The 20,471-nt window shown below is 39.6% G+C and overlaps 1 protein-coding gene across 2 annotated transcripts in view; it reads left to right on the top strand.

Annotated features, from left to right (window-relative positions):
- The window catches only part of THSD4 (thrombospondin type 1 domain containing 4), a 258,583-nt gene that overhangs the window by 21,728 nt on the left and 216,384 nt on the right, over positions 1-20,471 (top strand). For both annotated transcript variants that reach the window (XM_052671768.1, XM_052671769.1), the window contains exon 4: positions 11,565-12,004. In XM_052671768.1, coding sequence (XP_052527728.1) covers positions 11,565-12,004 — 440 coding nt within the window. The remainder of the gene's footprint in view (positions 1-11,564; positions 12,005-20,471) is intronic.

The following is a 20,471-nucleotide window of genomic DNA, read 5'->3' as shown; positions in this document are numbered from 1 at the left end:
TTATGACTTGAAAATACTTAAAAACACTGTTTTGTGTTTGTTTCAAAATCTTGCTGTATTTTGATCTTTTGTTTCTTATTTTCTTTGGAATCTATTAGTGTTTAAAGTCATGCTAGTTTGGGAGCAGCTGACATAATGTAGATATTGAGCAAAAATCTGTTTGCAGTTTATAAACTAATGTGAGAGTTTTAATTTAGCTTTAGTAGATTACAAGCAGTTAATGTATCTTTTAGCTTCTCTTGAGTAAGTCGCTTAAGTTTAGGACTTCAGAAGGACATGAAGAACAGAGCTAATCTTATCAAACAGGATTTAAAAACAAAGAATTAAAAACATAGTGTTATTATTATTTTTTTTTTTTTAAAGGAAACTTCATACAAGTTCTGGAAGGGCTGAGCTCAGCAGGTTGCTTTCCACAGACACGCACAAGTCCATTTCTGGCATGAAAGCCTGGGGACTGTTAGATAGAAGAGCCAAATTACTTGCGTAGTAGGGAGGTGCAGATAGTGGAATTAAGACCTGGGGGAATGACAACAGCAACTGGAAAAGTTCTTATTTTTCTCATTTGCAGTTGATTCTGTAACTCCTCAGGATACTCCCCTCTGACTAAATCCAATACTTTTCCATCTCATAGAATCATAGAATGGCTTGGGTTGGAAGGGATGTTGACGGCCATCCAGTCCCAACCCTCTGCTTTGGGACTATTCCACCCACCAGGTCAGCTGCTGGGTCCCTGTCCAATCTGGCATTGAATACTGCCATGGATGGAGCATCCACAGCTTCTCTGGGCAGCCTGTGCCACTGCCTCACTGCCCTGGGATAGTGAAGAATTTATTGCTTATATTTTATCTATATCCAAATCTACCAGTTTAAAACTATTCACCCTTGTACTATCAAATTTGGTTCCTCTTCTGTTATAACTCTTTGGAAACTTAAGCTTGGCTATTAGATTGAAGCTAGTAAGAAGATACTTTTGGGGGATAATATTTGGGCAATGTTTCTTTTTTTTGTTTGTTTTTTTTTTATTTTCATAAAATTTTGGAATGTAGTTGTGGAAGCTTGCTTGCCATGAAGATGGAATTGACCAATACAGAATTTCTAGTGTCAGAAATACCTAATACACTGACTTTTGTATAGAAATAAGGTTTTTTTTTGGTCTGTATTTACTTCAAACAATGCTGTCTTTCATTTGTGCGTCGCATAAATATCTGAAAACAAAGAGCATCTCTATTTATTTCCTGCAGCTGAGCTTATCATATGGGTCTATTTGTTAGTCTTATCTCTAAATAACACAGGTTTAGACAGCAATACAAATATTTTAAACATGATATGTTCAACAGATAGGTAGAAACAGACTTTACTGTGCAGAAGATGTTTGTGGTTTCTTAAATACAAGGGTTATAGTTTGGTCAGTAGTTTCTGGCAGGTCAGGTGTTTTCAATATTGAACTTTTTCATTCATGGAATGTAATTTGTAAGTACCAACTTTATGAGGACAGAGAATTCATTGGCAAAAAAGGAGGGAATGTTGCATGAAAATGATCACTGTTCGTATTTAAAGTTGGACTAGCTGTCTCTAACTGCTTAAATTAAAGTCTTTTTAATATTTGGGCAATCAGCTTCCCTTATCCATCAGTACTGGGCATATGAACTGCCCTCCTGTGCAGTCTCTATTCTCCCCCATGCTGAATTTATTCAATAAATACTATTTAACCTTTACTATAAGTGACATGCTGTGATGAACAAAAGGCTAAACTGTGAAACATAACAGTCCTCTTCCCAGACAAACAGTGAAGACTGTATTCACAGTTTTTTCAGAAAATCATCCCTGGGTTGATTGTTAATTAATCTTATATTGCTGTATTGACAGTAAGTCGTAATAGAATGGGTAATGTACACAGTAGTAAAGTTTGTCTAAATACAATTTCTAATGTAAATGTTGCTTTGCTTTTAACATCTTGCTCTGTTAAAACATTCAGTATTAGCGTTGAAGCAGTGGAGTTGCTTTGAATTTTTATGCATATCTTCTTGTCACCCACTTGGATAGTACTACAGACTTTAATGAAAGTGCAGTACATCATTGATCTATGGAAGAGATGTCAAGGTTTTCTTTTACAAGCCTTTCACTGGGGCACTGTAATATTGTTGAAGTACTTTGAGTCTGTTTTTTTTAATGTGATTTCTTTATCTCTTTGCTGGACATAAGAAATTATCTCTTTCTGTTGAACACGCAATAGTTACTATGAAGGTCAGCAAGTGGATGTGACTCCCTCTAAAATGTACTCCTACAAAAAGCATCTTAAGATGAATATGCTTTCAGAAGAATTTCGTTAGGGCTATGATTTTAGAATAACGTTTAAGAACAAGCATGGTGAAATACAGAAATAAGAAATTACAGAAATGAGTTCCTATTCCATGCTACAGACTCACAGATGCAGGGAAGTTTCTTTTGTGCACAGCTGAGACTGCACTGAGGCCTCTCTGTCAGGCTGTGGTGGGCTGGGCAGGCAGTGGTGCTCCACCAGTTTGCTGCAGCTGAAGGCAGAGGAATGCAGTAAGACAGCACCTTGCCTGGTGGGTTATTCCTGCAGCTTGTCTTGTGCTGTCTCAGGTGTTTGCTGGAATCCTCTGCAAATTGGTTTATCTCACCAACCTCTTTCTGTGAGAGAGTAGATGGCAGGGTGGGTGCTTTTTCTTTTTTTCTTTCCTTTTTTGCAATTGCAATCAGATATGCTTGTTGGAGGGTCCTCAGTGCTAATTTGGGAGAAGTAAGGAATAGGTGCAGGAGAGGACGCTGGGAGAAAAGAAAAGAACAGAGGGAGGGGAAAGATGAGCAAGATCCCTTTGCTTGGGCATGGTGAGCTGTGAGATAAATTCAGTTACCTGTGGAAATGTAGCCTGAGCAGCACTGCAACGTAATGGCTAAATCCCATCAGTACTCAAAGAGAAGTTAGGTTCTAGAGGGAATTTCTGTAGTTGGCATCTGCTTCAAAGCAGTTTTCCTTTCTGTACTTCCTCAGTTTTTGGAGTGCTTCAGTTTATCCATTTTGTTTGGAGGCTTAGGGGTTGATACGTTTTGTTTATTCTCAGTAAGCATTCGTGTTTCTTGCCCTATGAGTCATCTCAGTTTTCTTTTTTCTTAAATCCACCACATAATGGTACTATGTTAGTTGAAGTGGCAGAATACAAGGCTCAGGAACTTATCAGAGCTTCTCTTAAATCACTGTTCCCTTAACTGACAGTGGATATCTGCTTTCCCTTTGCTTCAGGACAATAAAAGATAATGAAAAATAATGTCTCTCTTCTGCTTGCCTTTTCCTGTGCCCCTGTCTAGAGTTCTAAAACTGCTTAACATCTACATTTGTATGGCTGCATAGACCTTTTTCTGGGCAATCATGTACCTCCCTGAAGCTTTTCCTATGAATGTTTTTTTATCTGTGACAAGTAAAATGAGACACTTAAAGGAACTCCAGCAGGTTTTTGGATTGATTGGCCATCATACTTTGAGGGGTGAAAGTGAGGATGCTAATTTTGGTCTCACTTCCTCTGTCTGAAGAATCCAATAAATAGGTTGTTTATTTCTTCTTATCCTTCTTTCTTTCATTTTTGTTTTCCATGGCAATTCACTTGCTGGTTCCATTACACTGCACTGCTGCAAAGGCTTAAGGTATTAGGGATGGTTCCTTCTGGTGGGAAAATGAAGATCAAGTGTGAACATAGAGGGAGAATATGTAGGGTGGATGATAACACTGTACGTTATTTCAGATAGGAAGTTGTTTATTAATTCTGATAACTATCAGTTTTAAGATTCATATAGGAAATTCTACATATGTGATCCTACACCTGCTTTTATATTGTTATAGTGACAGTGAATGGCAGTGTTTCTTAATGTCTTTTGTTTCTTTTAGTCTCCTACACCCTATAAAAGTCACCATTCTGCTAACTGAAAAGGATACAGTTGCCTAATATTTCTGAATACACTATAATAAAGTAAAACGTGAAGCATGAAGTTAATCTGCTATATTCTTGAAACACTAGGGGAAACTGGAGTTAGACAAAGTGGTTAATATTTAAGTTTGGATTTTGGCCAAGACATCAGAGCTAATGCCTCTTGGTTCTAAGGATTGCCATGGGATCTCCACCACAGCTGCTCACCACCTTTTTTTTACCTGTCCTGAGAATTGGGAGCATGCTAACAGAACGCTGTGTGTAATTTTTCCTTGAAACTCAGGTAGGGTGAAGCTCCATCATGAGGTTCACAGAGTGAAATCTATAGCCTTGCAAGCTGCCAGCCAACCCATGCTAAGACCACAGCATTGCTGTGGTTCTGTCCTGCTGGGCTGCATGCACTGCATAGGGTTTTGCTAGGGCAGCTATGCATGGTGGCGTGTGTGGCTGCTGTGTGTGTGCTGCTTAACAAGTATTTGCTTGTGCCTCTCATTTCTTTGTAATTTGGTTTGTTCATAAGATAACTGTTGAGCATTGTTACTGGTATATTTTGTTCACACCAGCTCCATAATTCTGAGATGTAGTTTGTATTTCTCTTGTATTTATTTACAGGACAACATATCCATATGCCTTCAGCACATATATATAATGCTTAACATTAGCTGTATAGATATACATGCTCTCAGGCTCATTGAACCCTGAGTAAAATAAAGCCTTTCTAGTTAATAGTATTCATGTTCTAACTAGTGATTATTAGGAAACAGGAGGTGATTTAGACTGTACAAAAGTTTCCTTTAAATTTAGCCTTGTAATGCAACAGAGTGTCTTTGAACAACAGCTGAAAGAAGTTTCCTGCTATCTCCTGAGTCGTTACTAATTCCCTGCCCTTCTCCTTGTGAGTTAAAATGCTTAGGTAATGGCATTCTTCCTGCTGGAGAGGGAGGCAGAACAAGGATACATTATTTTGTGCAAGTATGCTCTTAGAAAAACTAAGGGCAATGGTTTCATTATTTTTAACCTGCTTCACAATTGAACTCTGAAAAATAGTTTTTTCATTAAAAGCACAGGTTCCTTAAAGCTGGAGCATTGGGGTCTTAGAGCTTGTTCTGTTTCTTTGGGAAAAATGAAAGGGACTTTTCTTCAGTTGGATTTCAGAGCAGGTGAGCGTGCGAGGTGATAGATCAGTGCCTCGTGTTCTTAAATTTTGTGTCAGGGCGATATTTAATGCTGGTGTTGTCACCAGCTTTAGAGAGCAATGATGAAGATGAGAAGCTTTATGGATTCTCAGATTAATTCTTCTGCTCGGAAATATTGCTTTCTATTTAATGGCAGCTTGTCCACTTCTGCAGCATTGGGCAGATGACTCACTGAGAGTCCTTGGGAGGTGGTATGTCACTCACTGGGTACATAAGTCCATGTCTACACCACATTTGGATCCCAAAGAATTTTGTAAGTTGTAGAAGTACAGTAGAGTGGTGATAGCTTTGTCACAGCTAAAGATGATTGACCTGAGCTTGTAGTGCAGTGAGTGACTTAGATCACATGTGATAATCAGTGATGAGGAAATAGCTTATTAAAATAAAGAAGCCACATCTCTGGTATAGTGAAGTCCTGATGCTTATCATCTTTGTTACTGTAAACCAGAAGCAATCCCAGTGCAGATAAGGGGTCATTATATGCAGCTACTGGAAGGGAGGAGTGATCCATCTGAGCCTGCAGGTACTTACTGGTCTCACAGCAAGAAAGAATCCTCTGCCCCAGAACAGTAAGCTCATGGAATGCAGTGGGGGTGGTCTTGGTGTGAAAAAAGTTATCCAAACTTGGAGGAAGCTTCAAACTCTGGCACACAAACTGTCCTGAGTTTGTTCAGAGCTGTTTACTTTCTAGATTATTTAAATAATGTTAAAGTCTCTTCAGATGTGGTCTAAGTTGGTTGAGGGGCCAGCTAAGCTTTGCAGGCATTGTAACTCTCCTCAGTGATTTGTGAATACAAAGGTCTTCTATTTCCAGGTTTTTTAGCCCTTTAATCTTCACAGGCACAGATGTTCAGACAGAGTTTTTATACAAAGAGCAGAAACCCAAATCATTTAAGCTGGTAGTATTTACACTTACTGCAAAATTCAAACGGTTTACTACGTCTTTGATTAAAGGTTTCCAAAATGCAGTGAAGGATTAAAATAGCAGAGCACACTAACTAGGCGGACATATACTCATTGTGTCATGTTTTGTTTGGCCTCTGCTCCATTTTTCTGCCAGCCTGGAGAGATCTGAGAAGTTGTTAACTACAGGTTTTGGGGTTTTTTTGGTAGATAATTTGTTATCAAACCACCAGTGTTGCACGTGTTTCTTGTAAAAAGCATTTAAAATATTGCTATTCCAAATGAATGACTGTAAAGTGGACCATAAAGACTTTCTGCTGGGAAATTGTCATGGCTGTATAGGAACGGTCTGTATTGGAAAGCAGCTGAACTAATGTTGAAGAAATATTCCTTTAAGATGCTTAGACTGGTGAAAGAATTAAACCAGTTCCATAGATGTGTTTACAATGCTGGCAGGGAAATACTATAATGTTACACTTGAATAGGCTCTAAATCTAAACTATAATTTCCTCAGTCCATTCAGAATTTGGCATGCTTTGCTCTGAACTGTATTTCAGTTCTAGTTTCTATAAGTCAGCCTGCTTTTGTTTTTACACTCCTGAGATTTTTAAAAGGACAGAGACTTTATTTTCTTTTTTGAAAGACCATCAGTGATAGAATGAGCTGTAAATATTTGTGAAGAGTAGTGTATTCATCTCATCCTGAATATGACATGCAGATTTTTTAGTAACAAATATTGAAAAATAACGTACTGTTATACCAGCATATAATAATGATGGCAATGGTTTGGTGTCACAGCATGGGTTAACAGGTACATGAAGAGGGTCTCCAGAAGGGACAACTCCAAAATGCTTCAACTCAGAGGAATATTTGCAGAATTAGGGCTCTTTGCTCTGAGAAGCAAAGGTCAAGGCAAGTAAGATAGATAATTTGCATGTATTTTTAAAAAAGGCATACTGGCTTCTATTAATTCTGCCTTGCATCCAGCACATGGGCATGAGTTTACTGAGTGAATACCATTGGTGTTCTGATCAGCTGACAAAATGTCCCTCTGGATACAATTACTTTGACTTTGGGTAATAAACTTCAGACTGAATTCAGATTATCCCTTCCTTCTATTGTTGTGACATCACTGTAAGATGATGAATTAAAATCAACTCAGAAAAATGCACAGGATCAAATTTTACTCTGATACTGATTCATATTGGAGGAGATACATTTTTTTCTGTAAAGATTCTGTAGTCTTGAAGGACAGTGCAGCAGTGCAGGATTATCATTTTCATAAAGAGGAATGTTATCAAAGCTGAGATTGCATTATTCAAATGATGTATTTGTCGCTATTACAGTTCATGTTCACCTCACAGAGGAAAACAAAAGGTGAATTCTAGTTCTCTGGATTTGCAGCTTAAGAGACTGACCATTAGGAGAAAGGCAACAATTGACAATTCCTACTTGTCTTTAATCATTAGAGGTTCTTTGTTGGAAACACAGCAAAAGGGCTAAATAGATCTTTAAAGGCAATTTGAATGAGAATAGAGTAGGGGCCTGAACAGCCCAAGTAAAGGAGGGGTTTTATAGGTTATGCAGAAAATGAGGCTTAAAAGCAAGGAGGGCAAAGCTGACTAAAACTAGAGAAGAGCTGGACCCTTTCTGGATGGAGATGGAGAAAATCAAGGAAGATAATGGTGGTGGCTGCTCTAGAGAATATTGAGTGGCAAAGGATAGCTTAATATAAAATCTAAGATCTCTTTTTGGCCACGAGGTTTGTGTTGCCTATCAAGTTTTACAAAGCCTCAGTGTCTGCAGTCATGTGGCTTACGTTTCTTTTCCATGATTGTCACGGATGTGCGATCCTCACTGTCCTATAGATAACATAATAAAACCTTTACTTGAAAAGCTTTTAGAAAGAAAGAGCAATCATCGGAATTTTCAGTCTCCATGTTTTAAGCGTTGGGATATTAAACAGTAGAACAGGATCAGCCCATCTGGTTGTATCTAGTGGTGTGTGTAGGTATATACCTAACTTCTTTTTTCCTCCAGTGGGCTTATTCACATTCAGATCAGACGCATGTTTTAGTGGTGTGCTGGAATGGAGCATCAGTGACTGCATCAGTAGCAATCCTGCTGTATGAAATGAGCTCCAAATTTTTCAAATTAGTGGATGTTAGGGGAAAAACATAGTTAGGGATGTTGGGGATCTCCTAATCTGAAACTAAACAATGTGCTGGTTTGCTGGATGAGGCATTGATGTTCAGTGTGACTACTGCACGCGTAATGCCACTTCTTTATGTTAGAATTCTGATTTCCTGTCATGCAGGTTAATGGCCAAGGCAGTTCCTAGAAATACAGAAGCAGGGCTGACACCCTGTGCCAGGGCTCTTCATCATATCGCACTGCTGCAAGCATGTGTATGTTTGTAAAGTTTGGGTTTTCATTGTGCAATGATCTTTATGATGATAATTTCTAAATTAAAGAGATTTAAATGTAGAAATTGCAAGCGTATGCATACCTTAAAGGTTGTTTAAGTTCTTCACTGCTGTACCCAGTGATAGTTACTACTTCTACTTAGAAACATTGTCCTACCAAATGATTGAAGAATGTACAGGAAAGAAAGGACTGTAATAATGGGATGAAAATAAGGGGAAAAATACTTTGAATTAATAGAGCGAAATCCCTGGTGGCTGATTAACTTGTAGTCGACAGACATCTTTCTGATGGCGCTTGCAGTTGGAATGACTATTAGGTCACCTGAAGAAGGAACCACAGGAGCTACAGGAAAGTCAATGAGACAACGTAATTTTTCTCTCCCTATTGCAGTTTGTGTTTCTTTTAAAGAATTTGCTTTTGTGATTTAACTCTGCAAAGAAATTTCACTTTTACCCTCACTTGTCACAGCAAGGGCTTAAACTCTTCAGAAGCTGTGCTGTTCAGTGGGTTGTTTTTAAAGGGAGAGTGGATTTAAGAGTCAGCAATCTCAGGCTGTGGTACTTCTGAAGTATTCTGGAATACTTTAGCTGTCTCCCTTAGCTACCTGTAATTTCTTGGCTATACCCTAGGGCAGTGTGAGAATTCATTACCGGCTGCAATGTAACCTGCTAATCAGAGGACCAAAGCACAGGAAGTGACCTGTGAGGCCGGGCTGGAGCGGCTGTGGCTTGGTTGTTCCTGCTGGAGGTTTGGGCTGGCCTCCAATGCCAGGGTACCAGGGTCTGCTCAGGTTCAATGCTTCATTTGCCTTTCTGCTAAGAAGTTCTTCCTGCTATCCAATTTGGAGCACCACTGCTGAAATTTAAACCCACTGTTCCTTGTCATAAATGTTACAGAACAATTTGCTGCTAAGAGAAAATAAACAGGTTTTGTTTTTGTTTTTTTTGTTTGTCTGATTTAAACTGTTTGGAAGACTTATTGTGAGAAGAGAAATGTGACTTGTCTGGAAGCACCGGGCTATTGGTTTTATGCTGTGTTTGTATTACAGCTTTATTAATATGTAATGTACATATAAACTGTGAATATTCAGTGACAAAATCATAAACGGAAGAAACTAAGCTTTTCTAGTTGGTTATATTGTGAGCCAACGATGTTCTGCTATTGGATATAAATGCAAATATAACAGCCAGAAACCAGGCCCTTGTTGCATGTTATTCATAATCTTGACATTATGTGGTTATTAGGTTGTACAGGCTATTGGATTTAAAAGACTCGTGCCAAATGGGGTACCCACGGAAAAACATAAATTAAATACAGAGACATCTGCTTCTGTTTTCATATAATATTGGTGAAATAGAGAACATATCACACTAATGCAGATGCTTTACATTATTCACAAGTTATAATTAAATGCAGTTTTTTCTGTGGTTGGTGATGAAAGAGTGAGAGCAACCTCAGAGTGGGGAAATGTTTCAGATTATGTAGACCGCAACTGACTCCTACACAGCAGCACCACAAACCCTCACTGCCTTGGCTTTGCTTATGATAATGGAGCATTCAGCAAACCACATTCCACCCAAGCCTGCCATGTTTATAGCTTGCTTATCAGTAGTTTGTGCAGGCTGGCACTTCAGGTAGAGCCTGCACGTGTTATCTGTGCCTGCAGGCCAAGTATGTAGATGTTAATCTTCTAGTACTGTGCAGCAGTGTTTGAGCCAAAATTATTAATGGAAGTTATATATTTAGGAGGTCGTTCTTCAATGCAGGGAGAAGTGACATACAGAGAGAAATGGTTGATTTTCCAGAGGTTATTTTGAGACAGTTAAACACTTGAGTAGGGCTGTATAGTTAGCTGTGGTTAGTGCTTCTTTTTGTCTGGTAATTGAAATGATGGGTATGTGTGCTTTTTGGCACAAAGATTTGGAATATAAGTAAACTGCCAAAGGATGCTCATTTAAGGGAATGCTCTACACTTTAGTAATCTTGAGAATCACACTTTTGAAGCCTGCTTTCAATACTTGTGATTCAACCAGCTGGAGAAGGGAAACAACAGAACTGTGCATTTAATGCAAAATGACTGAGGCTGTCAGGACTTCTTGGTGCATCTGGTCCCACTCCTGCCCCAGCAGGGCCACCTAGAGCAGGGTGCCCAGGCCTGTCCCCAGGAAGCTTTTGGAGATCTCCAAGGAGAGGACTCCACAGCATCTGGGCAACCTGTGCCCTGCTCTGTCACCTGCACAGCACAGAAATGCTTTCTGGTGTTCAGACGGAACCTCCTGTGTTCCGCTTTGATCCTCTTGCCCTGGCTTGGGCACCACCGGAAAGAGCCTGGCTCTGTTCTTATTCCTAATAGTTCATTGCTGTATCCAGAACAAAAAGCTCTTCTTTTGGGGACTTTTATTTGTTTCCCTTTGCTGCTGCATGGTGAGCATGGCTAAGTAGAACACTTGAGACGAGCAATTTGTCTTGTCTGTCTTTGTATTGAATTTGATAGGAATTTCTGTGAATGTAGGGGTGTACTTACCTTGCTAAATAAATATTTTCCTTGAAGTATTCTTGAAAGAGCGTTAATATCAGAGGTGGAATGGGAGTGGTTTAAGAGTTAACTGTTGCAGCATTTTTGGCTGATTGGCAATCAGTTTATTCTCTTACGTTTTAGTTTTCCTAAAAAGTTTCATGAGGTGGCACTTCCTGAAATATTATTGCAGTTTGAGATTTCCAGCAGCAATTTCCATTGTTCAGATGTCAGAATGGGAGAGAGCAGTCAGTATTTGTTACCTGAGTTGTCACCAGAAGTTAATAATGTAATGGTTTTCAGTTTCCAAGCTTCATGCAGTGTTTTCCAATGCTGAGGACTAAAAAGAATCTGTTCCAATCCAGCTAGTCCAAAACCAAACAGCTTTTCATCCAAGTGGGTGATAGCTGTAGACCTGAGCTAGAAGAATAGGCAGCTGATGCATAATTCAAGTCACACAATACATAGTTCAGTTCCACTGTGTGACTTCAGAGTGAATGGCTTAAAAAAGGACTTTAGCATCACCTTCATCACCTTTGTATTGTAGTGTGAGCTCTTGTCAATCTGTTGTATCTACAGGTTCCCCAGAGGATAGAAGAGCAAAGAGATGCATCTGAAGATAGCGGTGCGGGAATCCCAGGCATGTGGGGCAGCTGGGGCCCCTGGTCTGCCTGTTCCAGGAGCTGCAGTGGCGGTGTGATGGAGCAGACGAGGCCGTGCCTCCCGGCGTACTACCGTGAAAGGGGCTACCAGAGGCCGGGGCGGCCATACGCGGCCTCGGAGAGAACTCTTGCTCACCAGAGCTCCCGCCATCAGGACTCACTGACTGCTTACCCAGGCCACGTCATTTCTGCCATCCGTACGTCTGTGCCGCTTCACAGGAATGAAGAGCAGCTCCGGGCCGGCCTGCGGGCTTCTGTTGCTTCTGAAGGCCATAACAACAGCCACATGAGCCGAGGAGCTCCCAGAGGCAGCCGGCACTCTCAGTCCCAGAGGCATCACCCCAAGGCGGAAAAGAGGTACAGTGTCTATGCGCGTTTTATTCTTGCTATGAGTGATATACCTGAAGAATGGTCCGACAAGAACCAGTATTTTTTAATAGATGGTAAAAGCCAGCTTTAATCTTTAATAATGTGTACTGTCTTCTGTGGAAGGCATTATTTCTGAGGTGATGATACCCAAGAAAGGACAGTCATAATAGTTCTGTAACTGCCCTGGGCAGATTTTATTCACCTTTAAAATTTGCTTCATAATTTACTGTGATATTTTTATCTTTTTTTTTGATGTTCCCGTCTTCTCCATAATGAGAACAATCTTAACAAGTAACAGTTTGGAATCTTGATTTCAATAGTCATTCTGATATCAATTGATTGAAAAAAATATTTATGAAACTTTTGGTGAAGAATGAGTACTGTCTTTTCACTTTTTCTGATCAAAACTGGTTTTGTTTTCCTTTCATTCCCTTTTTTTTCCGAGTTTTATTTATGCACTTTGTATTTTCTCTTTTCCCTTCTTTTGTTTTCTAGCTTTTAGCAAAATTTCCTGTCTGGAAAAAACAAAAAAAAAGGTGGATTTTTTAAACACATAAACTATTTTAAACATTGTGTGTATCAGTTTTGCACTATTTGCTGTTCAGCTTTTAAGGCTAGATGGAACTGTGCTGTTACAATTATTTTCAACAACCTCTCCTTTCTGGAAAAACACTTATTAGAAACCAGTCTGCCATTTGCTATGGCTAAAACTGTTAGCTTTTATCTTTCTATCTATCAGTGAAAAGAGAACAGATGCATTTCCATTTTGGAAAGTGAGGAGAGCAGGCATGGAAGATCCTGTGGGAGGGGATGTTCCCAAAAGTTGTGTATTCTGTATTTCTTCCCTCAGATTATGTGTTCCAGCAGGTGGGAGTTCTCTGGTTATTCTCCTCTCAGCCCTCTTTTGGAAAACACATGGGGTGATATTTTTTGGTTAGATTTTTTCTTTTTTTAAGTCTCTTTTTTTCCTATATTCTTCTATAAGACTGTTAGGTGAAGCAGTCAACCATAATTCCTTTCCCCTTTTTAAAGATATCTGACTGGCCCAGGCCAAGAAAGGAAACATAACCCTGAGGCAGTGTTCCAGCCTGCCTCAAATAGGACAGCGTCACTCTCTTACTTCTGATGATATAGACATCCTTAGCCCTTGCAAGAATATTTGAAATTAGAAATTAAGCTCTTTTCCTTCTGTTTGTCTCAATAAAGAAAAATTTTAGAGTGGGACCAGATGTTCAGATGTTGTTCGTCCTACGTGTTAGCCATTTCCTTTATTCACTTTTTCTTTCTTGCTTTCAAACCGGTGTAGATGGATGGCCTAGAAGTTCTGAGTGTAACTGTAATATTGCTGATTGTAATACTATTGATCTTCTTATGAAAGCACAAAGGGTGCCAGAGGTAGGCTTCTCTGGGCGGTATTAACAGGACTGAATACTGACAAAAGTCGTATTTTATTTTTTTCTGTTTTCCTACTGAACCATTTAGCATAATGGACTTCTGTTCTCAGCTGTGCAGTGTAGCAGATACAGGTTGTAGTACATAGCTGAGTTATTACTCATGTTGGAAGCTTGGCCTTGCACCATCGGCTCAAAGTCATTCAAAGCCAGTTTGCTCCAGCCCTTGGCGCTTCCAGTATCCAAGGAAATCCCAGCTGGCCTGGCCTCTGCAGCGGACCTGCTGCCAGGCTGCTGGCACAGCTAGGGCTCCTGTGTTGGGCTCTCCCTTGCGGCTCTGGTGGCCTCTGCAGGCCAGGAGAGACTGGAACAGTTTGAAATAACTGCAACAGTTATGGCTGGAAAATGAGGGCGAGGAGCAGAAAGCAATTTTTTTCTGCTTGCAGAAGTGAAGCTATTTTATTTCTTAGCCTTGCAATATGAAATACTGAAATGTTTGTAGTATGTGCTATGACTCCACTTTACTGTACGATGGAGGTCTTTGGTTTTGAAAATTCTTGTACTTTCCTAAGCACGGTGCAAGCTTCTGTACCACAGTAGACTTCCACCCCCACTGCCCTTTCACTGCCCCTTGGCAAAGGACTGTGGATTTAAGGTCAGCGTTTTAATCTTATTTGCGTAATAGGTTATTTCCATCTTGTATTAGGAGGGTCCCTGGTGGCTTTAATTCTGCTGTGTTGCATAACTTTCAGATTCTTTGGTGGTGACTGTAAAAACAGAATGAGAACAAAGATTTTTCTTGAAAATAAAATTATTAAAATGACAAACCTCTTCGTAATTTACAGAGTCCCAAGGATAATCCTTCCTTACAAAGGCAATTACTGGTCCTAGTGGTATAATAGAAAATGAATTTTGAAACATTAAGTTATTCTAGATAAGACTTTTATACTGTAGAACAGTGTTCAGTGTTCACTGAATGGGTAATAATGGAAAATGATGTCAGGCTATTGAAAATAAAATCTGTGCTTTCACAGTGTGTACACTGAGGGGAAACTTTTTGGGATATTCCTATTTACTGTTTTGGACTTTCATATGAAGTTGTCATTTTAGGAGATTTTCATAAAATAATAGAAGAGGGATGAGCATTTGTGACTGAGATAAGCTCACATTTGATGGTGTGGTAAGATGAAATGGGATTGCTTCCAAGACAAACACATTTTAACAGCAATAGCAGTCCTTCAGAGCGGCCAAATGTATGTGTGCCATTCAGCAACAAGTGGAAAAGTTATCCGCCTGTTTCCAGGTAAAGAACAGTTCCATTTATTTAGTAAAATTCAAAATATGATTTATGTATGATAAACTGTAAAGTACCTTGTCTATGAAGAAGACATATACAGCTTTTGATAGCTAGTTCATTTATGCTTGCTAGGCTAGCAACCAGGGCTCCCTAAAGCTCACATGTGAGGTACCTGCAATTAGGAGCATGATTTCTGAAGTTCACGTGCTCTCCTTGTCATCATTGTGCTGTAAATTGGCTTCTTGCATAACTGAAATGTGTTAGGAAATTCTAGTTACAGGATGAGGGTGGTAACACAAAAAGAGGGAGCTCTTCTCAACCTGGAAGTGTTGGGTTCCCATTAGCAAAGTCTTGTTTATACTTCATCGAGATAAAATGTGTGGAGCATACTGTACCATAAGAACAAATGAGAATGAGAAGATAATGGGAAAGTACGACTGCATTTTGACATCTTTAAAAAGAGGCACATATGGAAAAGTAATAAGGACATGCCAAAGGATAGCAAATGTTTTAAGAGAGAAAATGCATCTTGAAAGGAAATATCATCCATGGGCTCGGTTTTAGTACTTCTAAAGTATTGCATTTCCCAGTCTCTATTTTGGTGATAGAACTGTGGTTTTGTCTTCTTTCCACGTGCATACTGACTGCTTGGCTCTAGGCAGGACCTGTGCTGTGTGCTGCTCTCCCCCAGTCATCCATCCCGCACCCTCACAGGACAGACTGAACGGTCAGCTGCTAAGCAGCATTAAAAATACTTGGATTAGACCAGTAAGAGGTAACTGGACTTGCTTCCTCTTATTTTGTTTTTCAGCAGTCTCAGCTGGTGTTTACAGTTGCCACCTTTACTCTCCCTGCAAGTGGACTGTCATTATGGATAGACAGAACTTTGCATCCACATCTGTAAGCACTCAGGGTGCTTTGTGCTGGGTTTCACACTGGCACGCGTGGCTTGTACTAGCAGAAAGGAAAAACTACATTTATCACCAGAATAATGAAATAGGTAAAGCAGGCTTACATGAATAGTGTATGTTTAAAGAAATATATTAATAAGGAAAGGATTTCCCTAAAGCTCTTTTTATATTTGGAAGAGGAATGAGAGGAAAAATTTGCAGTGAGGAAATACTCCCAAAATCATCAACTTCTCACATGGCCATAGCTCTGTAGTCTTTGTTCTGCTGCCAGCAGCTGACGTGAATGTCTCCTGTGCTAGGCTGTGCCCTGTATAGAGTCAGTGTGCATTTCTGGGTCTGTGAGCAATGGGAAGGAAGAGTGTATCATTAAATACCAAAACAGAGCTTCCTTTAGTAAGATATTTCTTTTGCCTCTTTTTGACCAGGCAAATGTGCCTTATTCAGTTGTCAGGTTGAAAATTAACCTCTAAAGGGACAATTCAGTTGTTGTTTCCTCAACCAATCCAAGCATCATTAGCTGCATGATCTGATGTAGTTTTTGTGATCTGTTCCAGTTGGCTCCAATTTGTAGAGGGGGACAGATGTAGGCAGTCAGGTAGGAGGCAGGCAGTGTTTTCTCAAGTCCTCAGGCTTTCTACTCATTGATGTGGACATTTGGTGTGTTTTTTTTTCTTTTTTCATATTTGGAATAGAAACCTCTGCTCGAGTACTTAGCCATCCCTCCTTTTGTTATTTTCCTAATGGGAAGAAAACACGGTGCACTGTAGCCCAAGCATAACACTATTGTAAAAGCTTGTAAGGGAAGACAGAGAATCGATGGATTTGATCTATTCCTGAGAAGAAATTTTAAGAAAAATCTCATATCAGCAGTGATAATCAAATAATTCTTTTTGGTAGCACTTGAGGGGATTTAAAACTGTATGAGAGAGATGTTTATTTTCCTTCTAAATAAAACTCCAAAGCATCTAATGGTGATAAAAACCTCCCTGAGAGGAACTTCCTGGCAGAATGAATAGCTAACGGAAGTCCTTCTGGCCTCAGATTGGCTTTGTGCTGTCCCATCTCTCGTCTGAGTGTTAATGCCCCGGTAAGCTCTGCATCTTGCTTTATTATTAATTAGTATCAATTTTTATTATGGTACTGTGAGCACACTTTGAATGGGATTACTGAAGGTAAAAACCTAACGTGAGACTGTAACTGCAAGCCACTTTGGAAAATTTCTTCTTATGTGTGTTTCATCCTTTCCTGAAATGGGATGACTGGAGGAGAGGTGGAGAAGTGGGGCCACTACATGTATACTCTCAAAGACATGACAGTACATTTCTGCAGTGAATGACTGTGTGCTCAGAAAGGGATGGAAGTGCAGCAGAGCTCCTGTGGTTGTTATAACACATCTCAACAGGGTTATGTAGTCACTTGTGTCAGATTTCAGCTGCATAACCTGCTAATTACATGGCTTCATTATTCAGTCAGACCTCAGAGTTAAGGGGCAGAACTAGCTCTATTGCAGCATGGAAACACAGCTGAGATTATGCAGCACTGGCTGGGAGATCAGCAAAAGGCAGCGTAGGGTGACTGCACTGAGTGCATCGCTTCTGTGCTGGAGTATTAGCAAAGATCTCTGTGGGTGGAAGAATTAATTTATGGTAGACAGTGTGCATCTGCCATGTATTAATCCAAGATACGGTTTACCTAATAACCTCTTAAATTATCTGTATTGTACCAGGAAAAACCAACCTGGTTTGGGGAATTCTGTGGAGGGCTTGGGAATAGCAAATATCCAGAAATCACTTTGTGGTTACTGAAGTTACAAAGAATGTAAAACAAATTATTTAGTTACATTGTTTTAGTTACCTTGATAGTGAAAATCATTGTGAAAGGAATGCCTACACCATTTGAATTGTGACAAAATGTGTTGATGAAATGTGAATAATTTGGTGTAATGTTGCAAAAAAATTTGGTGATGATGGCTCTGCTTTCCAGTGTCTGATAGATTCCCGATGGGGATGATTTAACTCTCTTGTGACCAAACATTTGGCAAAGTTAACGGCTCACCACTTTAGGGCCGTTTTCCAGGTCAGTGAGCAGATAGGCATGCGTTTTCATAACATAAAGCAAAGTCAGAGGGCTTGCTTCTTTCATTCATGTTTAAGTGATTTTCTCCAGATTGATTTAAAGCTGGTGAAAAGTGAGTATCTGGAATGCAGAACTGCACACGGCCGTAGTGCTGTACTGAGAGGTGACACAGAGCGTGGTTTGAAGTGCATCAACCTGGCTGTTGAGAGCTCTCCCTTCTGAGCAGATGGAAATATATTTCCCAGGACCAGTTTGTCATTCCTTTTCATTAAAAATGATAGTTGTGAGGGAATCTGCTAAAATGCTATGAGGTATAAACTTGATGGCAGTTATGACCAGGATAAGCCAGTGATGTAAGGCAGCCAAAAATATATGGTGGACAGCCTTTTTAAAGTAAGCCTTACTGTGTGCTTAAGAACATTTAAATCACTGTACCTGTAGCTGCTGTGCAGTTTTTCCTCATCTCTAGTGAAACTAGTGGCTCAGGGATGTTACCTTAGGGAAGTTTCAAGAACTTTATCTTATTCCATGAATTATTATTGAGTGAAAGGTTGGTATCTGAAAATGCAGGAATTGCAGCCCTTTTGGGTTCATTTTAAGACATCGTTTCAACCAGAGTTCACGTCTTCTATGATGTTATCAGTAAGAGCTTTTGCTAATGTTCAAACTTGTAGTTTTTCATTTACAAGAGAAGTATTTTGATAGGCAAGTGGAAGGAAGTGCTGCAAAGTTAATGTAAAATGCATTCTTTATTCACTCTGATATCAGAAGAGAAAGAAAACAAGTTATGCTGCAGGTAGAAGTGAGCCAGGGAACCTCTGCATAGAGAACTATGGGATAAATGTAAGAAGGAAGGAAGTGATGAAAAAGGGGAAAAATGAGAAGGTATTTGTTTGGGAGAGAGGCTTTGTGAAGGGCACTTTGGAGAGCAGGTGCAAGGAAATCAGTAATCTTGCTTGTGCATTTTAAAGATGCTGTGTGTCCTTGGATCAAAGAGGGTTTCCGTTCAGTACAGATAACCTGCCTGCCCACTGGCTCCGTAAGTACTTCTTTCTTAGTGAACCTCGAGAACACTTGAGGTTCAAAGCGTTGTTCTTAGTTCCTAAACTCAGAAGCAATGATAATGTGGTTATTTGCCTGTTGAGCGGCAGGTATGCTCAGAGCTACAGTTGGAAAAAGAAACTTCCTCTTTGGTGCTGTGAGGGCTGAGTTCTTGGTGAAGCCAGCTGACTTGTCCCTAACACGAGAGGGATTGTTAACAGACAAGAATACCAGCTAACAATAACTATTGTGAGATATGTTTCCTATAATCCTACACTAACAGCTCGAAGACTGATTTCTTGTACTTGTCTGGGCAAATGTATTTTTAAATTCAAGCTTATATTTAGGTTGGCTTAAGTTTAAAGGTACTCATCATTTTGGTTATCAAAGTGCTAAACAGTTTGTCTGAACTATCAGGGAGGTGTGTATGTGGGAATTCTGCCCAAGAAGATTGCCAGATCTGCAGTAAACAGCTGTTATGCCTCTACTTGAGATGAATATAATAGATCAGAGATGTCTACTGGCTACGTTTGACATGAAACACTTAGTGCTGCTACTCACTTTTCAGCATATATTTTCTATTAAGCAGTAATTTGCCTTTAGATGACAATTCTGTTCTTAGTGGCATAATTTCCCTCTTTGTTTTTCTACATTAAAAGCTTTGTCAGAGTTGTTTAATGCTTAGATCTTTCTCATAGTGGGCTTTCTGATTGTTTGTCTGAGAGATGTTGACAAATTGTGATTTTGTCAACAGATGTGATTGGTAAATTTAACATTGCTCCTGTGGCAACATCCGCTGCTACACTGAGAAAGATAAGCCTGTTGGTTTTTAGCATACTTGGACATGCATAGGTTTAGGGGAGTGCTGCTATCTTCTTGACCCACTTGTGACTTATGTTGTGATGCAAACAAACAAAAAGAACAAAACCATGAAGAGGGGCTTCCAAACCACGTTGTGGTGAGGAGTGTGTAATGTGGGTTATGAGAAGAAGGTAAGCAAAATGCAACTGTCAACTCAAAACAGCCAGTAAGCTGTCAGGGTTTGACTTAGTTCCATCTCCCACAGATAGATCAGAGCTGAGTTGAATTAGCATAAACCAAACAGTGTCAAGAAAGTTAGTTTAATTCTAATTATTAAGCTAATGATAGCCACTGTCTGATTTTTCCTCCTCTTTCCTACCCCCTGAATGCCCTCTCCCCATTGTTCTCTCCTCGTTTATGGAACTACTAAACGTTCCCTCCCTGTTACTGCATGACATCATAAATTCTACCTGACACTCCCCAAGGAATATAAAAGCTAATTACCACCATGCTATTTTTACAGTGTTCTTAATTACATTGCAACAAACTTCATTCCCAGTTTTTAAGGATGTTGCCAAGTGTGAATGAAAGGTGCTTTAAGGCAAAACACAGAGCTCCAACTAGTTTCCATCCAGGCAGTAGTGGTTTAAATGAATGCATACATACTGATAAAGATGTTAATAATTAGAGGTTGAGTGTTCCACGTTGTTTCCAGCAGTTTGTACATTGAAAGAAACTTGAAGTTCCCAGCTTCAAGAAGTTAACCTTCCATTTCATGAAAACTGTATTCCAACAAAAATTCCAGACCTTAATTCCTGCACAACCTGAGCAGAGTAAACTTGTGGAGACTTCAGCAAAATTCCCAAGTTGTAGTGTTTAAAAAAAAAAAAAAGCCAAGATGAATAGGAATTAGCAGTGAGAACATTGTTACTGCTTTC

Source organism: Tympanuchus pallidicinctus, unplaced genomic scaffold (assembly GCF_026119805.1).
Source record: "Tympanuchus pallidicinctus isolate F22 unplaced genomic scaffold, pur_lepc_1.0 scaffold12, whole genome shotgun sequence".
Classification (NCBI taxonomy): Eukaryota; Metazoa; Chordata; class Aves; order Galliformes; family Phasianidae; genus Tympanuchus; species Tympanuchus pallidicinctus.
This window is presented reverse-complemented; position numbering and strand designations above follow the sequence as displayed.